Below are 27,613 nucleotides of genomic sequence, written 5' to 3' on the forward strand. Positions count from 1 at the left end.
AAATGGCTGGAGCTGGATATCAGCAAGAGTGGTCCTTCAAAAGTTCCACCCAAGGAAATGAGAAGGCGATGGAACCTCGTTGCAGAAGAATACTCCGCAGGGGTCAATACCGCAAGATCTGGAAGCCAGTGCAAAAAGAAATGGCAGGACGTTGGTCAAGTAGTGAGTGTAAGTAATATCCTCCTCTTTAAATGGGATTGCAATTGTTAATGTTACCATCTGTATATGTCCCGTGCACCATGTCTGGAAAGTTATATTTTCATCTCTGCAGAAGAAATGAGCCCACAACAAAAGGCAAAGCCTGAACAGGAGGGGGGCCGCCAAATCTACACCAACTCTCACCCCTGGAACAGAGGGTTTGCTGCCTTGCTGAGTCGCACCGGCAGAAAAACAATCAGCTCTGCACAAGCTGGGCCCACACGCGAGGGTGAGGGCGAGTCATTAAAATGCATCGTCGCCCTTCAAATGAACCGGCTGACCGGCCTGCTACGCGTGAGACTACTCATGCCACCCATCCTGCTCCCTCCTGTGCTGCTAACCATTTGACTGTTCTGTTGTTTTTTGCAGAAGACAAAGACACTCCTCAACATCCTGAAGATCCACCGGAAGATCCAGATGCGTGCGTTCCAGACCAAGGCGGGTGGGGGGGAGGAGGGGTCCGTGGAAATGTGTTCACAGGGGAATGCTGACCGTGATATGGATCAGTTCATAGTACAGAGCAGCACACTGCCAGAAACCTCCATGAGCTCCTCGGCGACATTCCACGGTTTCACACCTTCCGAGGTCGCGGGTCCCAGTGGCGGTGGTGAAATGCATGTTGGGACACCCAATGCCCCACCGTCCCAGCCTGCGCCTCACACTGGAGGGGTGCCACTAGGCAGACCCACGGCGAGGGGAAGGAGAAGCCGACCAGTCTCTCCTGAGATGCAGCCCTCAGCAGAGGTTAATCAGATTCTGTCTTTGGGTGAGGCGATCACTCGTGGCGACCGTCAGTGGGGTGCGTGATGAGACAGCGACACTGTCGGGAGAAACATCAGCACTGAGACGAGAAGTGAGGGCGGGCACTTCAGAGGGTGTGCAAACAATGGTAGATGCCACGAGGGAGCTGGCTTCTGCAATAAGGGCTCAAAGGCCGGATACTCAAATGCCACTCCGACTTCAATCCAGACCCAAGCCGGGCCACCAACCCCCCCCCCACCAGCATCACCGACCCTATGAGGAAGTGCACTTTCCGCGAGATGTGGGTGAGGGATGGGTGCAGCCTTTCTTTGCTGTTGCTGTTGAAGTGCATTGTAAAATATCCAATAAGACCACACAATATTTAGGAACAAATGTAAAAAGTAAAAATCCCTCACCCCTACAGTCATGCATGCCTGCCGCCCCTAGCCCTGGCGGGAGGGCTAGTCGGTGTGTTCTGCAGTCGGCAAGGTAGGACTGCTCTATTTTCAGTAGCTGATTTATCTCTCATTTATTTTTGATGATGTTGTGAAGGTCTTTAGTGCTTTAGAAACCTTTAACTCTCATTCTCCTCCCCCCCCACCCCACTCCCGCCCTCAACACACTATCCCTGGCTACCTGCGTTGATTTCTTAAATGTAGGTAAGGTTTTTCTGTGCCTACAAAAGTGGCCACATACACTGGCCGAAGTTAGTTTGGAGTAACTTTTAGCTGGCCAAATTTGTTTCTATGGCCAGAAGAGGCGTAATTGGCTGGTCACGCCCCCTTTTGGAGAGAAAAAAATAAACTAGATAAAAACCGAACTATTTCCGCTGGTTGGGGAGTCTAAGACTCCCTTAACTTAACTTAACTGGAGCAAGTTAAATGGGGAAATTTGCGATTTTTAAGTTACTCCAAAAAAAGCTACTTACTCCAAAAAAATGGAGCAACTCCTTGGGAAATTTGTGCCCTTTGTGTGTAGAAGTGTTTTCTAGTTTCACTCCTGATTTTAGGAAGGACATACTTGCCTTGGAGGCGGTGCAACGAAGATTCACCTAGATTGATTCCTAGGATGAGAGGGTTGTCCTATGAGGAGAGATTGTGTAGATTGCGCCAAATCTCTCTGGAGCTTCGAAGAATGAACGGTGATCTCATTGAATCATGTAAGATTCTGAGGGGGATTGATGCTGAGAGGTTGTTTCCCTGGGCTGGAGTGTCTAGAACCAGGGGGCATAGTCTCAGGATAAGGGGTCGGCCATTTAAGACAGAGATGAGGAGGAATTTCTTCATTCAGAGGGTTGTGAATCTCTGGAATTCTCTGAACCAGAGGGCTGTGGATGCTCAGTCATTGAATATATCCAAGTCGGAGATAGATAGATAGATTGTTGGACTCGAGGGATATGGGGATCGGGCGGGAAAGTGGAGTTGAGGTCGATGATCAGCCGTGATCTCATTGAATGGCAGAGCAGACTCGAGGGGCCGAATGGCCGACTCCTGCTCCTATTTCTTATGTTCTTATGAAAGGCCTGGATCTAATTTTTAGATGATGTCCCCTAGTCCTAGACTCCCCAACCAACGGAAATAGTTTCTTTATCCACCCTATCAGTTCACCTTAATAGCTTGAAAACTTCGATCTCATCACTCCATAACCTTCTAAATATTAGGGAATACAAGCCTGGTTTGTGCAATCCCGCCTGGTAATTTAACCCTTGCAGGGCAAGGACCTGTTAGACCCACACTGCAAGATCCACAGCTGGGATTCAGCTACCAGGTTAAAACAAACTACCGAGGAAAGACTCTGATTCAATCCCTGTCTGTTACACTCGCTTACATTGGGCTAGTAAGAAGGGAATAGCGAAGCCTGATGGGTAATGAATCATCTGAAAGAGTCAACACTGCATTGACCCTGAGCACAGAAAATAGATGATGAGAACACTCATTCAGTAGAGAACAAGGACACAAATGTTTGCCAACATCGACTGTAAACAGAATCTGACTCTCATGGAAAACTGTATAATTGTAATTGAAACCTCTTGTACTTTAACGGTTCACATTTAAAGTTTCCCTTGCACGCGCTCGAAATAAACTAGTTGTACCGAAGGTTTCGTTTGACTGATTCCGTGGTCGTTATCAGGAGGGCAAGGGCAAGGTGTCGACTCCTTATCACAGGGAGTGCACCTCGAGGAAGAGAAGTCTTCCTTCTACCCCACAGAGGGAAGATTCAGAGAGGGACCGTGTGAAGGTGGGGGAAGGGTGGAAATTTGATGCAAAGTGAAATTAATTTTCTAGTTCAGGGCGAGAGCAGGAATCACCACCGATACAGTCATCAATATACCAGAAAAAGAGGTGAGGGAGGAGACCCATGTAGGACTGGAACAAAATGTTCCACATATCCCACGAAAAGGCAGGCATAGCTAGGACCCATGTGGGTTCCCATAGCAACACCTTTAATTTGGAAGAAGTGAGTGGTGTCAAAGGAGAACAAGTTCAGGCAGGCGGAGGAGGATGGTGGTGGATGGGGACTGGTTGGGCCTCTGCTCGAGGAGTAAGAAGCGGAGCATCCTCAGGCCGTCCTGGTGGGGGATAGAGGTGTAGAGGGATTGAACGTCCATGGTGAAAAGGAAACGGTTGGAGCTGGGAAACTGGAAACTGTGAAAGTGACGGAGGAATCACAGATGTAGTTGGGAAGAGTCTGGACAAGGAGAAAAAAATAAGAGTCGCGATAGGAAGAAATTAGTTCCATGGGACAAGTACAGGCTGAAACGATGGGTCTACTGGGGCAGTCCAGTTTGTGGATCTTGGGAAGAAGGTAGAAGTGGGCTGCGTGGGGTTGGGGAACTATGAGGTTGGTGGCTTGGAGGGAAGATCTCCAGAGGAGATGAGGTCAGTGACAGTCTGGGAAATGATGGCTTGATGTTCAGTGGTAGGGTCATGGTCCAGGGGGAGGTGGGAGGAGGTGTTAGACAGTTGCCGTTCAGCCTCTGCAAGGTAGAGGTCGGTTCACAAACAACAACAGCGCCATCCTTGACAGCAGGTTTAATGATAATGCTGGGGTTGGATCTGAGCGAGCAGAGTGCTGCAAGTTCAGAGGGAGGTAGGTTGGAGTGAGTGAGGGGAGCAGAAAAATTGAGTCGGCCGGCCCTATTGGCAGTTTGCAATGAAGAAGTCTAGAGAGGATAAGAGGTCAGAGGGAGGGTCCAGGTAGAGCGAGAATTCTGAAAACGGGAGAAAGGGTCAGCTGTGCAGGGGGAAGACTCCTAGCCGAAGAAGTGGACACAGAGATGAAGGCGGTGGAAAAATAGCTCAGCATCGTGCCGAGCTCGAAATTCATTGAGGTGGGGGCGTAAGGGGATGAAGCTCAGGCCTTTGCTGAGGACCGATCGTTCGGGGTCAGTGAGGGGAAGGTCAGAGGGGTAGTGAAAACACGGCAGGGGGTGAGATTGGAAGAAGGGATGGGATCAGAGGGGCTGTTAGTGTCCAAGAGTTGATGAAGTTTACGATCCTTGACGCCTGAAAGGAAGGAAAGAAGTTTTTGGTTAAAGCGCCAGATGAGGCGAAGGATGAAATGGAATCGTGGACCAGGACAGCTCGGAGATAGAGTGAGTCCGTGCTGCTGAAGAGAGAGATCGAGAGTGTGCATGTGGCAGCACATAGCGTTGTGTGGATCCCAGGGTGCGGCGAGAGCAGTGGTTGGAGGAGCGCTGAGTATTTCAGAGATATCTGTAATCCTGGGTGGATCCAAAACATGAAGGGTGGAATTTCAGTTGGAATCCCCGTGGATTAAGTTGGAGGCAGAGACAGTTACTGAGGAAAGAGATGTGGCTATGAAAGTGAGTTTTGCCAGATACTGGATCAAACACGAGAAGGGAAACAGAAAGCAATGAAGCTGAATAAGGTAAAAGAGACAAACGGAAATCCCGTCTGAGAGAAGAGCAGAACGTTTTCACGGTGGACATTCCTGGAAGAGAAGTGGCAGCGAATTAAATATGCATACAAAAGCAGGATACGGGAAATCTGAAATAAAACCCGAAAATGCTGGAAATAGTTAATGTTTCAGGTCGATGACCCTGTGGACAGCAGATTTATATATATTTTTAAAACTGTGCTTATGACCCAGTGCTTTAAGATTCTGGATAATAAGAACATAAGAAATAGGAACAGTAGGCGGCCATATGGCCCCTCGAGCCTGCTCCGCCATTCAATAAGATCATGGCTGATCTGATCATGGACTCAGCTCCACTTCCCGCCGGCTCCCCATAACCCCTTATCGTTTGAGAAACTGTCTATTTCTGTCTTAAATTTATTCAATGACCCAGCTTCCACAGCTCTCTGAGGCAGCGAATTCCACAGATTTACAACCCTCGAAGAGAAGAAATTTCTCTTCATCTCTGTTGGGCAGCCCCTTATTCTAAGATCAAGCCCTCTAGTTCTAGTCTCCCCAATCAGTGGAAACATCCACCTTGTCAAGCCCCCTCATAATCTTATACGTGGAATGAGTATATAGATACTTACAGAAAATGCGAGCTTTTCCAGAAAGTGGGAGATTCCACTGGGATATTTCACCTCGTGTCTCGATCCAGCATTCACTAAAACTGAAGGACACGAATCTGTTAATAAGAGACACTCCGAGCCAGCATCCCACCTACAGTACCAATAATACAGCCCGAAGACACCGGACAGAGGCGAGAGAGGGTCAGAGGATCAACATGGGGCTGGAGCAAAAACACAGGAATGAGATAAAGAGAAACCAACTGGTAAAAGTGGACGTGATGATTTTCTTCACCGAGTGTAGGTACAGGGGCAGCAAACAGTGGCGATAAAGCAGCCAGTACCACAAGGTGACATCGTATGGCTCTGCAGCCAGGAATCCCAACACATAGCAACATACAGCAAACTTGCCTTGGAGATGGTGCAACAAAGAGATTGATTCCTGGGATGAGATAGCTGTCTTATGAAGAGAGATTGAGCAGGTTGTGCCTATACTTTCTGGAGTTTAAAAGAATGGGAGATGATCTCAGTGAAACACACAAGATTCTGAAGGAGATTGACAGGGTAGATGCTGAGACGTTGTTTCCCCCGGGCTGGAGTGCCTAGAACTAGGGGGCACAGTCTCAGGGTAAGGGGTAGGCCATTTAAGACAGAGATGAGGAGGAATTTCATCACTCAGAGGCTTGTGAATCTTTGGAAGTCTCTGCCCCAGAGGGCTGTGGATGCTGAGTCGTTGAGTATATTCATGGCCGAGATCAATAGATTGTTGGACTCGAGGGGAATCGAGGGATATGGGGATCGGGCGGGAAAGTGGAGTTGAGGTCGATGATCAGCCACGATCTTATTGAACGGCGGAGCAGGCTCGAGGGGCCGTATTCCCTCAGTACTGCCCCCTCCGACAGTGAATCACTCCCTCAGAATTGTCCCTCCAACAGTGCGGCACTCCCTCAGTACTAGCATCCAACAGCGCGCCGCTCCCTCAGTACTGCCCCTCCGACAGTGCGGCACTCCCTCAGTACTGCCCCTCCGACAGTGCGGTGCTTCTTCCTCCCCCCCCCCCCCAGTAAAGACTTGCATTTCAATAGCACAGCCAATTTGCGCACAGCAAGCTCCCACAAACAGCAATGTGATAATGACCAGATAATCTGTTTTATTGTGAAGTTGGTTCTAACATGAGGCGGGGGCTCAGATTCTGATCTTCTGGCCCTCATTTCCTGCAGGGGCCCGGTGTCTAATGTATTTGTTTCGTCTTTTCACGTTTCTGTGAAGCGCCTTGGGACGTTTCACTCGGTGAAAGGCGCTGTGCAAATGCAAGTTGTTGTTGTTGTTGTTGTCCGCCGCCGACCCCGCCCCCCCGCGCCCTAGCCGGACACTCACCGCCCACGGTGCAAAATTGGCCGAACTTGTCCTGAGAGGCGACGCGCAGCCCGTCGGCGAGCACCGTGATCCGCGTCTCGTGCTGGTCGTGGCCGCTGCCGGCCGGGGCGAAGAGCGGCTGCGGCAGGTTGGGCAGCGGGCGGGAGAGCGGCACGGCCGGGTACCCGGCGCTCGAGTAGCGCCTGCTGCAGCCGGCTAGGCCGCACCTGCAAACACACAGAGAGAGGGTGAGGGGGTGAGGGGGTCAGCGGCCGTTCACACGCACCCCCGGCCCCGGGAGGGGTTGCCCCGGTGTCCGGGGCTCCGCCGCCGCCGCTCCGGGGGGCAATTTACCTGCCGACTTGGCTCCAGCGCCTGAGCCTCGCCATGCGCGCCGCCATCTTGGCTGCCGGGTATGGGGAGGGAAACAACTTCCGGTCGCTTGACCCCCCCCGACCCCCCTCTCCCTCTCTCAACTGCTTCCGGGGGACAAGGGCCGCTCCTTGACAACCGCCTGGCAACCGGGCCTGCGGGGCGAGGATGAGCTCCCAGGGGCAGCAAGGTGAGGCGGGCGCGTGTCACCACCTCCGCTCCGGGGGCGGGTTGGGGGGAATGTTCCCAGCACCCGGGGAGGACGGAGGCTGCGCCTCTCCCTGGGATCCAGGAGCCGACCTGGGGTCCCTTCACCTTTAACCCCCCCCCTCCCCCCCCCGCTTCAGTGGGGCAAGGGTCACTGCTAGGGTCAGTGAGAAAAAAAGGCCAAGGGAGTGTGTCAGTATTTACAGAGGGTCCCCGGGGAGTGTGTCGGTATTTACAGGGGGTCCCCGGGGAGTGTGTCTGTATTTACAGGGGGTCCCCGGGGAGTGTGTCAGTATTTACAGGGGGTCCCCGGGGAGTGTGTCAGTATTTACAGGGGGTCCCCGGGGAGTGTGTCAGTATTTACAGGGGGTCCCCGGGGAGTGTGTCAGTATTTACAGGGGGTCCCCGGGAGTGTGTCTGTATTTACAGGGGGTCCCCGGGAGTGTGTCAGTATTTACAGGGGGTCCCCGGGGAGTGTGTCAGTATTTACAGGGGGACCCGGGAGTGTGTCAGTATTTAGTGGGGGTCCCCGGGAGTGTGTCAGTATTTACAGGGGGTCCCCGGGAATGTGTCAGTATTTACAGGGGGTCCCCGGGAATGTGTCAGTATTTACAGGGGGTCCCCGGGGAGTGTGTCAGTATTTACAGGGGGTCCCCGGGAGTGTGTCTGTATTTACAGGGGGTCCCCGGGAGTGTGTCAGTATTTACAGGGGGTCCCCGGGGAGTGTGTCAGTATTTACAGGGGGTCCCCGGGGAGTGTGTCAGTATTTACAGGAGGTCCCCGGGAGTGTGTCAGTATTTACAGGGGGTCCCCGGGGAGTGTGTCAGTATTTACAGGAGGTCCCCGGGAGTGTGTCAGTATTTACAGGGGTCCCCGGGAGTGTGTCAGTATTTACAGGGGGTCCCCGGGGAGTGTGTCAGTATTTACAGGGGGTCCCCGGGAGTGTGTCAGTATTTACAGGGGGTCCCCGGGAGTGTGTCAGTATTTACAGGGGGTCCCCGGGAGTGTGTCAGTATTTACAGGGGTCCCCGGGAGTGTGTCAGTATTTACAGGGGGTCCCCGGGGAGTGTGTCAGTATTTACAGGGGGTCCCCGGGGAGTGTGTCAGTATTTACAGGAGGTCCCCGGGAGTGTGTCAGTATTTACAGGGGTCCCCGGGAGTGTGTCAGTATTTACAGGGGGTCCCCGGGGAGTGTGTCAGTATTTACAGGGGGTCCCCGGGAGTGTGTCAGTATTTACAGGGGGACCCGGGAGTGTGTCTGTATTTACAGGGGGTCCCCGGGAGTGTGTCGGTATTTACAGGGGGTCCCCAAGAGTGTGTCAGTATTTACAGGGGGTCCCCGGGAGTGTGTCAGTATTTACAGGGGGTCCCCAAGAGTGTGTCAGTATTTACAGGGGGTCCCTGGGAGTGTGTCAGTATTTACAGGGGGTCCCCGGGAGTGTGTCAGTATTTACAGGGGGTCCCCGGGGAGTGTGTCAGTATTTACAGGGGGTCCCCGGGGAGTGTGTCTGTATTTACAGGGGGTCCCCGGGGAGTGTGTCTGTATTTACAGGGGGTCCCCGGGGAGTGTGTCTGTATTTACAGGGGGTCCCGGGGAGTGTGTCAGTATTTACAGGGGGTCCCGGGAGTGTGTCAGTATTTACAGGGGGTCCCCGGGAGTGTGTCAGTATTTACAGGGGGTCCCGGGGAGTGTGTCAGTATTTACAGGGAGTCCCCGGGGAGTGTGTCTGTATTTACAGGGGGTCCCGGGAGTGTGTCAGTATTTACAGGGGGTCCCCGGGAGTATGTCAGTATTTACAGGGGGTACCCGGGAGTGTGTCAGTATTTACAGGGGGTCCCCGGGAGTGTGTCAGTATTTACAGGAAGTCCCCGGGAGTGTGTCAGTATTTACAGGGGGTCCCCGGGAGTGTCTCAGTATTTACAGGGGGTCCCCGGGGAGTGTGTCAGTATTTACAGGGGGACCCGGGAGTGTGTCAGTATTTACAGGGGGTACCCGGGAGTGTGTCAGTATTTACAGGGGGTCCCCGGGAATGTGTCAGTATTTACAGGGGGTCCGTGGGAGTGTGTCAGTATTTACAGGGGGTCCCCGGGGAGTGTGTCAGTATTTACAGGGGGACCCGGGAGTGTGTCAGTATTTACAGGGGGTCCCCGGGAGTGTGTCAGTATTTACAGGGGGTCCCCAGGAGTGTGTCAGTATTTACAGGGGGTCCCCGGGAGTGTGTCAGTATTTACAGGGGGTCCCCGGGAGTGTGTCAGTATTTACAGGGGGTCCCCGGGAGTGTGTCAGTATTTACAGGGGGTCCCCGGGGAGTGTGTCAGTATTTACAGGGGGACCCGGGAGTGTGTCAGTATTTACAGGGGGTCCCCGGGAGTGTGTCAGTATTTACAGGGGGTCCCCGGGAGTGTGTCAGTATTTACAGGGGGTCCCCAGGAGTGTGTCAGTATTTACAGGGGGTCCCCGGGAATGTGTCAGTATTTACAGGGGGTCCGTGGGAGTGTGTCAGTATTTACAGGGGGTCCCCGGGGAGTGTGTCAGTATTTACAGGGGGTACCCGGGAGTGTGTCAGTATTTACAGGGGGTCCCCGGGAATGTGTCAGTATTTACAGGGGGTCCCCGGGGAGTGTGTCGGTATTTACAGGGGGTCCCCGGGAGTGTGTCAGTATTTACAGGGGGTCCCCGGGAAGTGTGTCAGTATTTACAGGGGGTCCCCGGGAGCGTGTCAGTATTTACAGGGGGTCCCCGGGAGTGTGTCAGTATTTACAGGGGGTCCCCGGGAGTGTGTCAGTATTTACAGTGGGTCCCCGGGAGTGTGTCTGTATTTACAGGGGGTCCCCGGGAGTGTGTCAGTATTTACAGGGGGTCCCCGGGAGTGTGTCAGTATTTACAGGGGGTCCCCAAGAGTGTGTCAGTATTTACAGGGGGACCCGGGAGTGTGTCAGTATTTACAGGGGGTCCCCGGGAGTGTGTCAGTATTTACAGGGGGTCCCCGGGAGTGTGTCAGTATTTACAGGAGGTCCCCGGGAGTGTGTCAGTATTTACAGGGGGTCCCTGGGGAGTGTGTCAGTATATGGTGGGAGACCCCAATCAGAAATATTTCAAAAGAAAGAACTTGCATTTATATCGCATCTTTCACGACCTCAGGTTGTCCGAAAGTGATTTATAGCCAATTAAATAATTTTTTTGGAGTGTAGTCACTGATGTAACGTGGGAAGTGCGGCAGCCAATTTGCGCACAGCAAGCTCTCACAAACAGCAATGTGAAAATGACCCGATCATCTGTTTTTTGGTGATGTTGGTTGAGGGATAAATATTGGCCAGAGAGAACTCCACTGCTCTTTTTCGAAATTGTGTCATGGAATCTTTTACATCCACCTGAGTGGGTAGAAAGGGCCTTGGTTTAACATCTCATCCGAAAGACAACATCTCCGATAGTGCAGCGCTCCCTCAGTACTGCCCCTCTGACAGTGCGGCGCTCCCTCAGTACTGCCCCTCTGACAGTGCGGCGCTCCCTCAGTACTGCCCCTCTGACAGTGCGGCGCTCCCTAGGTACTGTCCCTCCGACAGTGCGGCGCTCCCTCAGTACTGCCCCTCTGACAGTGCGGCGCTCCCTCAGTACTGCCCCTCTGACAGTGCGGCACTCCCTCAGTACTGCTCCTCCGACAGTGCGGCGCTCCCTCAGTACTGCCCCTCTGACAGTGCGGCACTCCCTCGGTACTGCCCCTCCGACAGTGCGGCGCTCCCTCGGTACTGCCCCTCCGACAGTGCGGCGCTCCCTCAGTACTGCCCCTCCGACAGTGCGGCACTCCCTCAGTACTGCCCCTCCGACAGTGCGGCGCTCCCTCAGCATTGCCCCTCCGACAGTGCGGCGCTCCCTCAGTACTGCTCTTCCGACAGTGCAGCACTCCCTCAGTACTGCCCCTCCGACAGTGCGGCACTCCCTCAGCACTGCCCCTCCGACAGTGCGGCGCTCCCTCAGTACTGTCCCTCCGACAGTGCAGCGCTCCGTCAGTACTGCACTGGAAGTGTCAGCCTGGATTTTATGCTCTGGAGTGGTGAACCAACCCACGACTTTCTGACTTGGAGGCGAGTGTGCTGTCCATTGAGCGACAGCTAACAATGTAATGAATAGCACTGGGCAGTTTGGTCATGGGGAGGGGGCTGGTAACCCATTGTCCACTCTGGCCCTTGCCAACATGAGGCAGTGGGCAGTGTCCAGAGCAGGAGCCCAGGCTGACCTTTCCCCTCCCTATTCCAGGGGACTGAGGCCAGATGTAGCAGTCCAGCGCTCCCCCGACCATGATCAGCTCATTCAGCACTATTTCATGATACAGTGTCATTTCATTTTCTTTTACTGCACCCAGGTGAAAAGGAAGAGGATGCTGATGAAACCAATCCCTTCTCCTTTAAGGAATTTGTCAAGATCAAAAGTCGATCAACAACAAAGGGGAAAGAGGTATGCAGAGCCGAATGTTCTGTACAGCTCACGCTCTCAGAGCAACGATCTGCACTTGTCCAGCGCCTTTAACATTAATTTAAAAAAGGTGCCAAGAGGTTGTTTCCTCTGGCTGGAGAATCTAGAACCGGGGATCACAGTCTCAGGATAAGGGGTCAGCCATTTAAATATAAGAACATCAAAATTAGGATCAGGAGTCGGCCATTTGACCCCTCGAGCCTACTCTGCCATTTAATAACATCATGGCTGATCTGATCCTGGCCTCAATCCACTTTCCTACCCGCTCCGCATAATCCTTTATTCCCTTATCATTCAAAAATCTGTCTATCTCCACCTTAAATATATTCAATGACCCAGCCTCCACAACTCTGGGGCAGAGAATTCCAAAGATTCATGACCCACTGAGAGAAGAAATTCCTCATCTCTGTTTTAAATGGACAGCCCCTTATTCTGAAACTATGCCCCCTAGTTCTAGATTCCCCCATGAGGGGAAACATCCTCTCTGCATCTACCCTGTCAAGCCCCCTCACAATCTTATACTTAAAGAAAGAAAGAAAAACGTTGATTTCTATAGCGCCTTTCACGACCACCGGATGTCTCAAAGCGCTTTAGAAACATAGAAACATAGAAAATAGGTGCAGGAGTAGGCCATTCGGCCCTTCGAGCCTGCACCGCCATTCAATGAGTTCATGGCTGAACATGCAACTTCAGTACCCCATTCCTGCTTTCTTGCCATATCCCTTGATCCCCCTAGTAGTAAGGACTATATCTAACTCCTTTTTGAATATATTTAGTGAATTGGCCTCAACAACTTTCTGTGGTAGAGAATTCCACAGGTTCACCACTCTCTGGGTGAAGAAGTTTCTCCTCATCTCGGTCCTAAATCGCTTACCCCTTATCCTTAGACTGTGACCCCTGGTTCTGGACTTCCCCAACATTGGAAACATTCTTCCTGCATCTAACCTGTCTAAACCCGTCAGAATTTTAAACGTTTCTATGAGATCCCCTCTCATTCTTCTGAACTCCAGTGAATAAAAGCCCAGTTGATCCAGTCTTTCTTGATATGTCAGTCCCGCCATCCCGGGAATCAGTCTGGTGAACCTTCGCTGCACTCCCTCAATAGCAAGAATGTCCTTCCTCAAGTTAGGAGACCAAAACTGTACACAATACTCCAGGTGTGGCCTCACCAAGGCCCTGTACAACTGTAGCAACACCTCCCTGCCCCTGTACTCAAATCCCCTCGCTATGAAGGCCAACATGCCGTTTGCTTTCTTAACCGCCTGCTGCACCTGCATGCCAACCTTCAGTGACTGATGTACCATGACACCCAGGCCTCGTTGCACCTTCCCTTTTCCTAATCTGTCACCATTCAGATAATAGTCTGTCTCTCTGTTTTTACCACCAAAGTGGATAACCTCACATTTATCCACATTATACTTCATCTGCCATGCATTTGCCCACTCACCTAACCTATCCAAGTCACTCTGCAGCCTCATAGCATCCTCCTCGCAGCTCACACTGCCACCCAACTTAGTGTCATCCGCAAATTTGGAGATACTACATTTAATCCCCTCGTCCAAATCATTTATGTACAATTTAAACAGTCAATGAAGTACTTTTGGAGTGTAGTCATTGCTGCTCAGCAAGCTCCCACAAACATCAATATGATGATGACAAGATAATCTGTTTTTGTGATGTTGATTGAGGGATAAATATTGGCCCCAGGACACCAGGGATAACTTCCCTGCTCTTTTTCAAAATAGTGCCATGGGATCTTTTACGTCTTAACTGAGAGAGCAGATAGGGCCTCGGTTTAACGTCCCATCCGAAAGACGGCACCTCCGACAGTGCAGCACTGCACTGGAGTGTCGGCCTAGATTTATGTGCTCAACTCCCTGGAGTGGGATTTCAAACCACAACCTTCTGACTCAATCAAAGGCAAGTGTGCTCCACTGAGCCACAGCTGATTTAAGACTGAGATGAGCGATTTCTTCAGTCAGAGGGTTGTGAATCTTTGGAATTCTCTACTCCAGAGGACTGTGGAGGCTCAGTCGTTGAGTATATTCAAGACTGAAGTCGATAGATTTTTGGACACTAAGGGAATCAAGGGATATGGGGATCGGGTGGGAAAGTGGAGCTGATGTACAAGTTCAGCCGTGATCTTACTGAATGGGGGAGCAGGCTCGAGGGGCCAAATGGCCTGCTCCTGCTCTTATTTCTTGTGTTCTTGTGTCCCGGGAGCGATTGTCAAACAAAACCTGACCACGAGCCACAAAGGGACAGGTACGTAGGTTTTAAGAGGCGACTTAAAGGAGAGAAGTGGAGAGGTTTAGAGAGGGAATTCCAGAGCTTGGTGCCCAGGCAGCTGAAGGCACGGCCACCAATGTTGGAGCGATGAAAATTGAGGGTGCGCAAGAGGCTAGAATTGGACGAGCACAGAGATCTTGGAGGGTTGTGGGGCTGAAGGAGGTTCAGTACCTGTAGTCATTTTCAAAAGGGAATTGGATAAATACATGAAGGGGAGAAATGTGTAGGGCTGTGGGGACAGAGCAGGGGGGAGAGGGACTGATTGGATCGCTCTCTCACAGAGCCGGCACAGGCTCATTGGGCCCAATGGCCTCCTCCTGCGCTGTAAGATTCTATGATTAGAAACATAGAAAATAGGAGCAGTAGTAGGCCATTCGGCCCTTCGAGTCTGCACCGCCATTCAGTATGGTCATGGCTGATCCTCTCTCTCAACACCATATTCCTGCTTTTCCCCCATATCCCTTGATGTCTTTTGTGTCTAGAAATCTATCTATCTCCCTCTTAAATATATTCAGTGATTTGGCCTCCACAGCCTTCTGTGGTAGAGAGTTCCACAGGTTCACCACCCTCTGAGTGAAAACATTTCTCCTCATCTCGGTCCTAAATTTCCTCCCCCGTATCCTGAGACTGTGACCCCGTGTTCTAGACTTCCCAGCCAATTCTAATTAGTTGTACTGTAATTACTAAAGTTGATATCCTTGTGTTGTGCGTCTTGTTGAACTGATCTACAACGCTAACCATTCTTCTTGTTTTTTAAACGAGAGCCGCAAATCCTCGGGAATGTGACTGTGATTCTACCTGTATTTTCCGCAAGTTCCACTTTTGGTGTTTTTTCACTTGCCTGTCCGCCTCCTTTACCCCGCAGAGCTCCACCGGCATTCCCTTCGAGGTGGGTGCAACTGCCCCCAAAGGCCTGAGCTTGAGTCTGACTTTTCCGGAGCGCTACTTCCCGGTGCCGACGGCCCACAGCCCTTCGCTGGACGAAGAGGACGACGACTGGAGTGAGACCTACCAGCCCGCCGAGATCGAGGCGGCTCACGAGTTCAGTTTCTCCGACTCGCTGCACGGTGTGTCCTACGCTCCGCTGACACTCAGCCCCGCCGCGCTCCCGCAGCAGGACAGCAGCCAGTACGCGCCGTCCGAGTGGCAAGTGGGCGAGGAGGAGGAGGGGGACGAGGAGGAGGAGGAGGAGGATGAGGGAGGGGAGAAGGATTATATCGAAGGGGACACGGCCTCTCAACTCGGAACCCCTTGCGAGGAACATGACCCGCCGACAGATCATTTCGACTTGGTCGGGGAAGTTCTCTATCAAAGTCAGCTGCTGAACAACGAGAAGGCAAGTTCAAACCAAAGTGAAATACCGCAGGCCTTGGACATGTGAATGAAAAGTGGCAAGCGCTCAGCAGGTCTGGCAGCGTCTGTGCAGAGAGGAACAGAGTTAAACGCTGCACGTCAATGGCCTTCCGTCAGCACGGCAAGAAGTTTGAAATTTAAAAGTTTTTAAGCAAGTACAGAGGTAGGGACAGGCGGATGGAAAGAATACAAGAGGGGGTCAGTGAAAGGGTGGAGGGCAGGAGAGATTAAAAAACTAAAGAATGTGGGAATGGGACAAGTAAAGGAACAAAAGATGGGTCTAGAGGAGGTATAATTGGTTACAGCAGAACCATTACAACAACAACTTGCATCTATATAGCACCTTTAACACGGCAAAACATCCCAAGGCGCTTCATAGGAGCGATTATCAGACAAAATTTGACACCAAGCCACATGAGGAGACAGTAGGACAGATGACTAAAAGCTTGTTCAAAGAGGTAGGTTTTAAAAGCATTTTAAAGAAGGAGAGAGAGGCAAAGAGGTTTAGGGAGGGAGTTCCAGAGCTTGGGGCCCAGGCAGCTGAAGGCACGGCCACCGATGGTGGAGTGATTATAATCGGGGATGGGCAAGAGGCCAGAATTGAAGGTGTGCAGATATCTCGGAGGGTCGTAGAGGTGGTGGAGATTACAGAGATAGTGAGGGGCGAGGCCATGGAGGGATTTGGAAACCAGGATGAGTATTTGCCAGACCCCGGGAGCCAATGTAGGCCAGTGAGCACAGGGGGTGATGGGTGAGCGGAACTCTGTGCGAGTTAGGCCATGGGACAGCAGATTTTTTGATGAGCTCATGTTTATGTGGAGTGGAAGGTGGGAGGCCAGCCAAGAGAGCGTTGGAATAGTCAGATCTGGAGGTGATAAAGGCACGGATATCTCCCTGGGCACTGAGGGCGGAAGGTGTTTGGAATAACTCTTGTTCCTCTTTCAGCTGAAAGAAGAGAATGCTCTGCTACGAAAACAAACGAAGGAAGCAAAGCAGCTGGCAAAGGACCACATAAGGAGGTATGTCGAGCTGGGCTGAAGAGTTTTGAAAAGGGATCAAAAGCGGATGTGACATGATTGGCAAATGGGTCGGAACAAGTAAATATCTGTTTTCTCTTTTATTTTCCCTCTTCAATTATTACCGGGAACAGTCTTCCCTCTCCTGAGCAACCTTGATTGCACCTCATTCATGTGGCCATTGGTCGCGTGAGTCTAGACAGTGTCGACTGGCTATTCGACTGCAGAGGAATCGCGGCTGTGCCAGTTGTGCCCTGGCCTGACATCCAACACCTCTGACAAAGGGACGCTGGGGACCGACTTGCTGCACACCCACTGATGTGTTACATTCTAGGTCCCCTTACTGATTGGGTGAGGCTCGGTCACGTGCCAGTTGACCTGTCGCCACAGGGAATGGGCCGTGTGCCTAGCATCCATCTCTCTCAGAGGGGCCACAGAATGGCTGGTGTGAGAAGAACACAGTGTGGGGGGTGGCGGGGGGAATGGGGGGAGGGAGCTTGGAGTGGGGGGGAGAGTAGGAGGGATGGTGGGGGGAGGGAGCAGGGAATGGGTGGTGGGCTGGTGTTCTGAGGGGTGAGAGACATTATTAGGACATAGAAGATGCACCACTCACCTGGAGGGGCTGACAGAGAGATGGGCGATCTCTCGGTAGATGTAACACTGTGTCCTCTGGTCACTCCCCCAGGACCAGGAGGCTGGAGGAGGAGCTGGAGAGAAGGAAAATCACAGAGGAGAAGGAGACGCGAGCATTGGAAGCAATGGTTCAGCAAGTGGAAGAGAATCTGCAACTGATGACGGTGAGAGAGGGGGGCACGACCCGGTGAGAGAGGGGGGGCACGACCCGGTGAGAGACGGGGGTACGACCCGGTGAGAGACGGGGGCACGACCCGGTGAGAGAGGGGGGTACGACCCGGTGAGAACGGGCTCAAACAGCAATGTGATATTGACTGGATAATCTGTATTCTTTTGTGATGTTGCTTTTGTCATGTATTCAACCAGCAATGTAACCCATGTATAATCTGACCCAAGTTGTACACTGTGAGAACAATGACCACTAGGTGGGAGACACTCCTAACCTAGACCTTCAGATATAAAAGGGGAAGCTCCACCCACCTTCATCACGAGAGTGCTATGAAATAAAGGACAGGTCACAGACTGACCTTGTCTCGAGCACGGGCCTCATGTGCATTTATACTGTGTAGTAAGGACGTATCAATGGCGACGAGAAACTGGGATTTAAACCACGCGAGCATGGCCACTAGCAGAACAGACGAGAGGTACTGTGTTAAGGAATGGTTGGGACCGAGATTCAACATTGTTAAAGCAGCACACAGTTCTCCAGGCAGACAAGGGCAGTCAGGCATGCCCCAACATGTAGTCGAATCCAGAGGGGGAGTTCGACAGAGACAATGGCAAGCTGAACAGCGATTCACGCCATTGCAAGGGACAATGCGGCCAGTAATGGGGCCATCAACACCTGTTAATGGTGCACTCAGGGACAATAACAGGGGCAGTCAGGGACGATCGACTGGCAAGGGACCTTTTGTTTCAAACCGCAACTCATGCTGGAGGCGTGGAGGCACACACTCAGCCGGAGTTTGCAGAGGTGAGCAAAATACCTGCAGAAATTGCAGAAATGGACACTGGGGGAAATCGCTGGAAGCTGAAGTTCAGTGAGTTCGTGTGGAGCACGTATACAGTTCATACAACAGGACGCCACCGATAATGATAAAAGTGCTCCTCAATGGCATACCAGTATCAATGGAGTTAGACACGGGGGCCAGCCAGTCCCTGATGGGTATCAAACAGTTCGAAAAGTTGTGGGCATCCAAGGCCAGGAGGCCAAAATTATCGCCGATTGACACACAGCTACGGACTTACACAAAGCAGATCATTCCGGTGCTAGGCAGCGCCACGGTAGTCGTGACCCACAAAGATTCGGAGAACAGGTTGCCACTCTGGATTGTCCCAGGGGACGGTCCCGCACTACTGGGGAGGAGTTGGCTTGCTGTCATGAACTGGAAATGGGGCGATGTCAATGCAATTTCCTCTGTGGAGCGAGTATCATGCTCACAGATCCTGGACAAATTTGACTCATTATTTCAACCCGGCATTGGCACTTTCATGGGGGCCAAGGTAGTGATTCACATAAACCTGGACGCCAGGCCAGTACACCACAAGGCCAGAGCGGTGCCGTACGTGATGCAGGAAAAGATAGAAGGCGAATTGGACCGCCTGCTGAGGGAAGGCATCATCTCGCCAGTCGAATTCATTGACTGGGCGAGCCCGATTGTGCCGGTGCTCAAGGCGGATGGGTCGGTCAGGATATGTGGCGATTACAAGGCCACCATAGAAACATAGAAACATAGAAAATAGGTGCAGGAGTAGGCCATTCGGCCCTTCTAGCCTGCACCGCCATTCAATGAGTTCATGGCTGAACATGCAACTTCAGTACCCCATTCCTGCTTTCTCACCATACCCCTTGATTCCCCTAGTAGTAAGGACTTCATCTAACTCCTTTTTGAATATATTTAGTGAATTGGCCTCAACAACTTTCTGTGGTAGAGAATTCCACAGGTTCACCACTCTCTGGGTGAAGAAATTCCTCCTCATCTCGGTCCTAAATGGCTTCCCCCTTATCCTTAGACTGTGTCCCCTGGTTCTGGACTTCCCCAACATTGGGAACATTCTTCCTGCATCTAACCTGTCTAACCCCGTCAGAATTTTAAACGTTTCTATGAGGTCCCCTCTCATTCTTCTGAACTCCAGTGAATACAAGCCCAGTTGATCCAGTCTTTCTTGATAGGTCAGTCCCGCCATCCCGGGAATCAGTCTGGTGAACCTTCGCTGCACTCCCTCAATAGCAAGAATGTCCTTCCTCAGGTTAGGAGACCAAAACTACACAATACTCCAGGTGTGGCCTCACCAAGGCCCTGTACAATTGTAGCAACACCTCCCTGCCCTTGTACTCAAATCCCCTCGCTATGAAGGCCAACATGCCATTTGCTTTCTTAACCGCCTGCTGTACCTGCATGCCAACCTTCAATGACTGATGTACCATGACACCCAGGTCTCTTTGCACCTGCTCTTTTCCTAATCTGTCACCATTCAGATAATAGTCTGTCTCTCTGTTTTTATCACCAAAGTGGATAACCTCACATTTATCCACATTATACTTCATCTGCCATGCATTTGCCCACTCACCTAACCTACCCAAGTCGCTCTGCAGCCTCATAGAATCCTCCTTGCAGCTCACACTGCCACCCAACTTAGTGTCATCTGCAAATTTGGAGATACTACATTTAATCCCCTCGTCTAAATCATTAATGTACAGTGTAAACAGCTGGGGCCCCAGCACAGAACCTTGCGGTACCCCACTAGTCACTGCCTGCCATTCTGAAAAGTCCCCATTTACTCCTACTCTTTGCTTCCTGTCTGCCAACCAGTTCTCAATCCATGTCAGCACACTACCCCCAATCCCATGTGCTTTAACTTTGCACATTAATCTCTTGTGTGGGACCTTGTCGAAAGCCTTCTGAAAGTCCAAATATACCACATCAACTGGTTCTCCCTTGTCCACTCTACTGGAAACATCCTCAAAAAATTCCAGAAGATTTGTCAAGCATGATTTCCCTTTCACAAATCCATGCTGACTTGGACCTATCATATTACCTCTTTCCAAATGCATTGCGATGACATCCTTAATAATTGATTCCATCATTTTACCCACTACCGATGTCAGGCTGACCGGTCTGTAATTCCCTGTTTTCTCTCTCCCTCCTTTTTTAAAAAGTGGGGTGACATTGGCTACCCTCCACTCCATAGGAACTAATCCAGAGTCAATGGAATGTTGGAAAATGACTGTCAATGCATCCACTATTTCCAAGGCCACTTCCTTAAGTACTCTGGGATGCAGTCCATCAGGCCCTGGGGATTTATCGGCCTTCAATCCCATCAATTTCCCCAACACAATTTCCCGACTAATAAGGATTTCCCTCAGTTCCTCCTCCTTACTAGACCCTCCGACCCCTTTTATATCTGGAAGGTTGTTTGTGTCCTCCTCAGTGAATACCGAACCAAAGTACTTGTTCAATTGGTCCGCCATTTCTTTGTTCCCCGTTATGACTTCCCCTGATTCTGACTGCAGGGGACCTACGTTTGTCTTTACTAACCTTTTTCTCTTTACATATCTATAGAAACTTTTGCAATCCGTCTTAATGTTCCCTGCAGGCTTCTTCTCATACTCCATTTTCCCTGCCCTAATCAAACCCTTTGTCCTCCTCTGCTGAGTTCTAAATTTCTCCCAGTCCCCGGGTTCTCTGCTATTTCTGGCCAATTTGTATGCCACTTCCTTGGCTTTAATACTATCCCTGATTTCCCTTGATAGCCACGGTTGAGCCACCATCAATCAGGTGTCACTCCAAGGCCAGTACCCGCTACCGAGAGCGGAGGACCTCTTTGCGACGCTATCCGGTGGCAAACTTTTTTCAAAATTGGACCTGACCTCAGCTTACATGACCCAGGAGCTGGCGAGTGAGTCGAAGAAGCTGACCACCATCACGACACACAAGGGATTGTTTGAGTACAACAGATGTCCGTTCGGGATTCGTTCGGCCGCCACGATCTTCCAACGAAATATGGAAAGCCTCCTCAAGTCGATTCCAGGGACGGTGGTTTTTCAGGACGACATCCTCATCACGGGTTACGATACTGAAGAACACCTCCACAACCTGGAGGAGGTGCTACGCAGACTGGACCGGGTAGGGCTGCGACTGAAAAAGGCGAAGTGCGTCTTCCTAGCTCCAGAGGTAGAATTCCTGGGGATGAAGGTAGCAGCAGACGGGATCAGACCTACTGCGTCCAAAACGGAAGCGATCCAGAGAGCACCCAGACCCTGTAACACGACGGAGCTGCGTTCGTTCCTGGGGCTCCTGAACTATTTTGGTAACTTTCTTCCCAAATTGAGCACGCTGTTAGAGCCACTACACGTGCTCCTACGCAAAGGTCGCGAATGGGTCTGGGGGGACAGCCAGGAAAGGGCTTTTAGTAGAGCACGCAATTTGTTATGTTCCAACAATCTGTTAACGCTATATGACCCATGTAAGAAACTTGTGTTAACGTGCGATGCGTCGTCCTATGGTGTCGGGTGTGTGTTGCAGCATGTCAGTGCCAAGGGTCAGTTACAGCCGGTAGCTTATGCCTCCAGAAGTCTGTCCCAGGCAGAAAGGGGCTACGGGATGGTAGAAAAGGAGGCGCTCGCATGTGTATATGCGGTAAAGAAAATGCACCAGTACCTGTTTGGCAGGAAATTTGAGCTGGAGACAGATCACAAACCTCTAACGTCCCTTTTGGCCGACAACAAGGCCATAAATGCAGACGCATCGGCCCACATACAGAGGTGGGCACTCACGTTAGCCGCCTATGACTACACAATTCGGCACAGACCGGGCACCGAAAACTGCGCCGATGCACTCAGCAGGCTCCCACTAGCCACCACTGAGGGGGCTACCGAGCATGGTGCTGAGATGGTCATGGCTGTTGAAGCTTTCAGAAGCGAAGGCTCACCCGTGACAGCCCGTCAGATTAAAGTCTGGACAAGTCGAGACCCGCTATTGTCTCTAGTCAAGAAATGTGTCCTGAATGGGGACTGGGCAGCCATGTACAGGGCATGCCCTGAGAAATTTAAACCATTTCACAGGCGCAAGGATGAACTCTCGATTCAGGCCGATTGCCTACTGTGGAGAAAGCGCGTAGTCATGCCCCAGATGGGCAGAGAGGTGTTCATCAGAGAACTCCACAATGAGCACCCGGGCATTGTCACGATGAAGGCAATTGCCAGGTCACACGTTTGGTGGCCAGGGATAGACGCAGATCTGGAACTTTGTGTTCGCAGGTACAACACGTGTGCCCAGCTAGGCAATGCGCCCAGGGAAGCCCCCCTTAGCCCCATGGCCCGCCAAGCCTTGGTCACGCATCCATGTGGACTACGCAGGTCCTTTCATGGGGAAAATGTTTTTGGTTGTAGTAGACGCCTACTCCAAATGGATCGAGTGTGACATTTTAAATTCAAGCACATCCTCTGCCACGGTAGAAAGTCTATGGCCAATGTTCGCCACCCACGGTCTACCAGACATCTTGGTCAGCGACAATGGCCCGTGCTTCACAAGCACTGAATTCCAGGACTTCATGGCAGGCAATGGAATTAACCATGTTAGAACGGCACCGTTCAAGCCGGCCTCAAACTGCCAGGCAGAACGAGCAGTGCAGATAATCAAACGGGATGCTCAGAAACCAAGGGGGTTCCCTACAAAGCCGCTTATCACGCCTCCTGTTGGCCAATAGATCCCGACCACACTCGCTCACAGGGGTTCCACCCGCAGAGCTGCTAATGAAAAGGACGCTCAAAACCCGGTTATCCCTTATACACCCCACCATGAAAGAAATTGTCGAGAGCAGGCGCCAGTCACAATGTGACTACCATGACAGGAATGCGAGGGCGCGATGTATTGATGTAAATTATCCTGTTTTTATCCTCAACTACGCTGCAGGGCCCAAATGGCTCGCAGGCACTGTGATTGCCAAAGAGGGGAATAGGATTCTGGTAGTTAAACTTACGAATGGAAAAATCTGCCGCAAACATGTGGAGCAAACAAAAAGGAGGTTCAGCAACCCCATAGAAGAAGCAGAGGAAGAACACGATGTAGAGTTCACTCCACCACAGGTGACCGAACACCGGAACCAAAGGGAGGAGAGCCCAGTCACTGTGGGCAGTCCGGACAGGCCTGAGGCACCGCAAACAGCAGACACTCAGGCCAGCACCCAACAACCGGAGCCCCAACTCAGGCGCTCTACAAGGGAGCGTAAACCACCAGAGAGACTCAACCTGTGATCCCAATAAGACTTTGGGGGGAGGTGATGTCATGTATTCAACCAGCATTGTAACCCATGTATAAACTGATCTAAGTTGTACACCGTGAGAACACTGACCACGAGGTGGGAGACACTCCTAACCTGGACCTTCAGATATAAAAGGGGAAGCTCCACCACTTCCATCACGAGAGTGCTGGCTAATAAAGGACAGGTAACAGACTGACCTCTCAAGCGTGGGCCTCGTGTGCATTTATACTGTGTAGTAAGGACGTATCAGCTTTGAGGGATAAACATCACCCAGAACACCAGGAGAACTCCTCTATTCTTCTTCAAAATAGTGGCTGTGGGAACTTCTACGTCCACGTGAGAGGGCAGACAGGGCCTTGGTTTAACATCTCATCCTAAAGACGGCACCTCCGACAGTGCAGCGCTTCCTCAGTACTACCTCTCCGATAGTGCAGCGCTCCCTCAGTACTGCCCCTCCGACAGTGCAGCGCTCCCTCAGTACTGCCCCTCCAACAGTGTGGCGCTCCCTCAGTACTGCCCCTCCGACAGTGCAGCGCTCCCTCAGTACTGCCCCTCCGACAGTGTGGCGCTCCCTCAGTACTGCCCCTCCGACAGTGCGGCACTCCCTCAGTACTGCCCCTCCGACAGTGCAGCACTCCCTCAGTACTGCCCCTCCGACAGTGCGGCGCTCCCTCAGTACTGTCCCTCCGACAGTGTGGCGTTCCCTCAGTACTGTCCCTCCGACAGTGTGGCGCTCCCTCAGTACTGCCCCTCCGACAGTGTGGCGCTCCCTCAGTACTGCCCCTCCAACAGTGCAGCGCTCCCTCAGTACTGCCCCTCCGACAGTGCAGCGCTCCCTCAGTACTGCCCCTCCGACAGTGTGGCGCTCCCTCAGTACTGTCGCTCGGACAGTGCAGCGCTCCCTCAGTACTGTTGCTCCGACAGTGCGGTGCTCCCTCAGTACTGCCCCTCCGACAGTGCAGTGCTCCCTCAGTACTGTCGCTCGGACAGTGCAGCGCTCCCTCAGTACTGTTGCTCCGACAGTGCGGCGCTCCCTCAGTACTGTTGCTCCGACAGTGCGGTGCTCCCTCAGTACTGCCCCTCCGACAGTGCAGTGCTCCCTCAGTACTGTCGCTCGGACAGTGCAGCGCTCCCTCAGTACTGTCGCTCGGACAGTGCAGCGCTCCCTCAGTACTGTCGCTCCGACAGTGCGGCGCTCCCTCAGTACTGCACCGGGAGGGTCAGCCTGGATTATGTGTCCTGGAATACTGAGGACAATAGTAGCGACCACTGCTGCCACCTCAGTTGAGGCCGGGTCACTCGACACAGAGCAGGGAGGGAAGCGGCCTCGCTCTCACTGGTTCAGACCCACACTGGCTGGAGCGTGGTCCGACCACCCCAAGGGAGGGAGCTTCACGCATTGTCTGACTGATCCAGCTGCATGGGGATGGAAGCACATTGCACTGAAATAACTGGTTGTAAGTGAAGTTACTACAGCTGTCGATTAATGTATTTCAGAAACGGGCGGTGAAAGCAGAGAACACTGTGACCAAGTTAAAGCAGGAATTTGTAGTCATACAGGTACGGTGGGGGCGCTGACTGGGACAGCTCTTAAATTCATAGAATATTTACAACTTTACATAGAAACATAGAAAATAGGTGCAGGAGTAGGCCATTCGGCCCTTCTAGTCTGCACCGCCATTCAATGAGTTCATGGCTGAACATGCAACTTCAGTACCCCATTCCTGCTTTCTCGCCATACCCCTTGATCCCCCTAGTAGTAAGGACTACATCTAACTCCTTTTTGAATATATTTAGTGAATTGGCCTCAACAACTTTCTGTGGTAGAGAATTCCACAGGTTCACCACTCTCTGGGTTAAGAAGTTTCTCCTCATCTCGGTCCTAAATGGCTTCCCCCTTATCCTTAGACTGTGACCCCTGGTTCTGGACTTCCCCAACATTGGGAACATTCTTCCTGCATCTAACCTGTCTAAACCCATCAGAATTTTAAACATTTCTATGAGGTCCCCTCTCATTCTTCTGAACTCCAGTGAATACAAGCCCAGTTGATCCAGTCTTTCTTGATAGGTCCGTCCCGCCATCCCGGGAATCAGTCTGGTGAACCTTCGCTGCACTCCCTCAGTAGCAAGAATGTCCTTCCTCAGGTTAGGAGACCAAAACTATACACAATACTCCATTTGTGGCCTCACCAAGGCCCTGTACAACTGTAGTAACACCTCCCTGCCCCTGTACTCAAATCCCCTCGCTATGAAGGCCAACATGCCATTTGCTTTCTTAACCGCCTGCTGTACCTGCATGCCAACCTTCAGTGACTGATGTACCATGACACCCAGATCTCGTTGCACCTCCCCTTTTCCTAATCTGTCACCATTCAGATAATAGTCTGTCTCTCTGTTTTTACCACCAAAGTGGATAACCTCACATTTATCCACATTATACTTCATCTGCCATGCATTTGCCCACTCATCTAACCTATCCAAGTCACTCTGCAGCCTCATAGCATCCTCCTCGCAGCTCACACTGCCACCCAACTTAGTGTCATCCGCAAATTTGGAGATACTACATTTAATCCCCTCGTCTAAATCATTAATGTACAATGTAAACAGCTGGGGCCCCAGCACAGAACCTTGCGGTACCCCACTAGTCACTGCCTGCCATTCTGAAAAGTACCCATTTACTCCTACTCTTTGCTTCCTGTCTGACAACCAGTTCTCAATCCATGTCAGCACACTACCCCCAATCCTATGTGCTTTAACTTTGCACATTAATCTCTTGTGTGGGACCTTGTCGAAAGCCTTCTGAAAGTCCAAATATACCACATCAACTGGTTCTCCCTTGTCCACTCCAATGGAAACATCCTCAAAAAATTCCAGAAGATTTGTCAGGCATAATTTCCCTTTCACAAATCCATGCTGACTTGGACCTATCATGTCACCTCTTTCCAAATGCACTGCTATGACATCCTTAATAATTGATTCCATCATTTTACCCACTACCGATGTCAGGCTGACTGGTCTATAATTCCCTGTTTTCTCTCTCCCTCCTTTTTAAAAAGTGGGGTTACATTGGCTACCCTCCACTTGATAGGAACTGATCCAGAGTCAGTGGAATGTTGGAAAATGACTGTCAATGCATCCGCTATTTCCAAGGCCACCTCCTTAAGTACTCTGGGATGCAGTCCATCAGGCCCTGGGGATTTATCAGCCTTCAATCCCATCAATTTCCCCAACACAATTTCCCGACTAATAAGGATTTCCCTCAGTTCCTCCTCCTTACAAGACCCTCTGACCCCTTTTATATCCGGAAGGTTGTTTGTGTCCTCCTCAGTGAATACCGAACCAAAGTACTTGTTCAATTGGTCCGCCATTTCTTTGTTCCCCGTTATGACGTCCCCTGATTCTGACTGCAGGGGACCTATGTTTGTCTTTACTAACCTTTTTCTTTTTACATATCTATAAAAACCTTTGCAATCCGTCTTAATGTTCCCTGCAAGCTTCCTCTCGTACTACATTTTCCCTGCCCTAATCAAACCCTTTGTCCTCCTCTGCTGAGTTCTAAATTTCTCCCAGTCCCCCGGGTTCGCTGCTATTTCTGGCCAATTTGTATGCCACTTCCTTGGCTTTAATACTATCCCTGATTTCCCTTGATAGCCACGGTTGAGCCACCTTCCCTTTTTTATTTTTACGCCAGATAGGAATGTACAATTGTTGTAATTCATCCATGCGGTCTCTAAATGTCTGCCATTGCCCATCCACAGTCAACCCCTTCAGTATCATTCGCCAATCTATCCTAGCCAATTCACGCCTCATACCTTCAAAGTTAGCCGCCTTTAAGTTCTGGACCATGGTCTCTGAATTAACTGTTTCATTCTCCATCCTAATGCAGAATTCCACCATATTATGATCACTCTTCCCCAAGGGGCCTCACACAACAAGATTGCTAATTAATCCTCTCTCATTACACAACACCCAGTCTAAGATGGCCTCCCCCCTAGTTGGTTCCTCGACATATTGGTCTAAAAAACCATCCCTTATGCACTCCAGGAAATCCTTCTCCACCGTTTTGCTTCTAGTTTGGTTAGCCCAATCTATGTGCATATTAAAGTCACCCATTATAACTGCTACACCTTTATTGCATGCACCCCTAATTTCCTGTTTGATGCCCTCCCCTACATCACTACTACTGTTTGGAGGTCTGTACACAACTCCCACTAATGTTTTTTGCCCTT

The 27,613-nt window shown here is 51.3% G+C and overlaps 2 protein-coding genes across 2 annotated transcripts in view; one reads left to right on the plus strand and one right to left on the minus strand.

The window, feature by feature from the left end:
- pmpca (peptidase, mitochondrial processing subunit alpha) overlaps nucleotides 1-7,193 on the minus strand; it is a 31,387-nt gene extending 24,194 nt beyond the window's left edge. Inside the window, exons 1-3 of the mRNA XM_070863346.1 lie at nucleotides 7,134-7,193; nucleotides 6,801-7,006; nucleotides 5,448-5,527 (exon numbers count right to left, since the gene is read on the minus strand). Of these exons, the coding sequence (XP_070719447.1) occupies nucleotides 5,448-5,527; nucleotides 6,801-7,006; nucleotides 7,134-7,180 (333 nt within the window). The 5' untranslated portion in view covers nucleotides 7,181-7,193. The remainder of the gene's footprint in view (nucleotides 1-5,447; nucleotides 5,528-6,800; nucleotides 7,007-7,133) is intronic.
- Nucleotides 7,194-7,261: 68 nt separating this feature from the next.
- The window catches only part of entr1 (endosome associated trafficking regulator 1), a 26,041-nt gene continuing 5,689 nt past the window's right edge, over nucleotides 7,262-27,613 (plus strand). The window contains exons 1-6 of the mRNA XM_070863347.1: nucleotides 7,262-7,341; nucleotides 11,720-11,811; nucleotides 14,984-15,454; nucleotides 16,417-16,490; nucleotides 17,173-17,284; nucleotides 24,882-24,944. Coding sequence (XP_070719448.1) covers nucleotides 7,320-7,341; nucleotides 11,720-11,811; nucleotides 14,984-15,454; nucleotides 16,417-16,490; nucleotides 17,173-17,284; nucleotides 24,882-24,944 — 834 coding nt within the window. The 5' untranslated portion in view covers nucleotides 7,262-7,319. The remainder of the gene's footprint in view (nucleotides 7,342-11,719; nucleotides 11,812-14,983; nucleotides 15,455-16,416; nucleotides 16,491-17,172; nucleotides 17,285-24,881; nucleotides 24,945-27,613) is intronic.

Source organism: Pristiophorus japonicus, chromosome 20, assembly GCF_044704955.1.
Source record: "Pristiophorus japonicus isolate sPriJap1 chromosome 20, sPriJap1.hap1, whole genome shotgun sequence".
Lineage (NCBI taxonomy): Eukaryota > Metazoa > Chordata > Chondrichthyes > Pristiophoridae > Pristiophorus > Pristiophorus japonicus.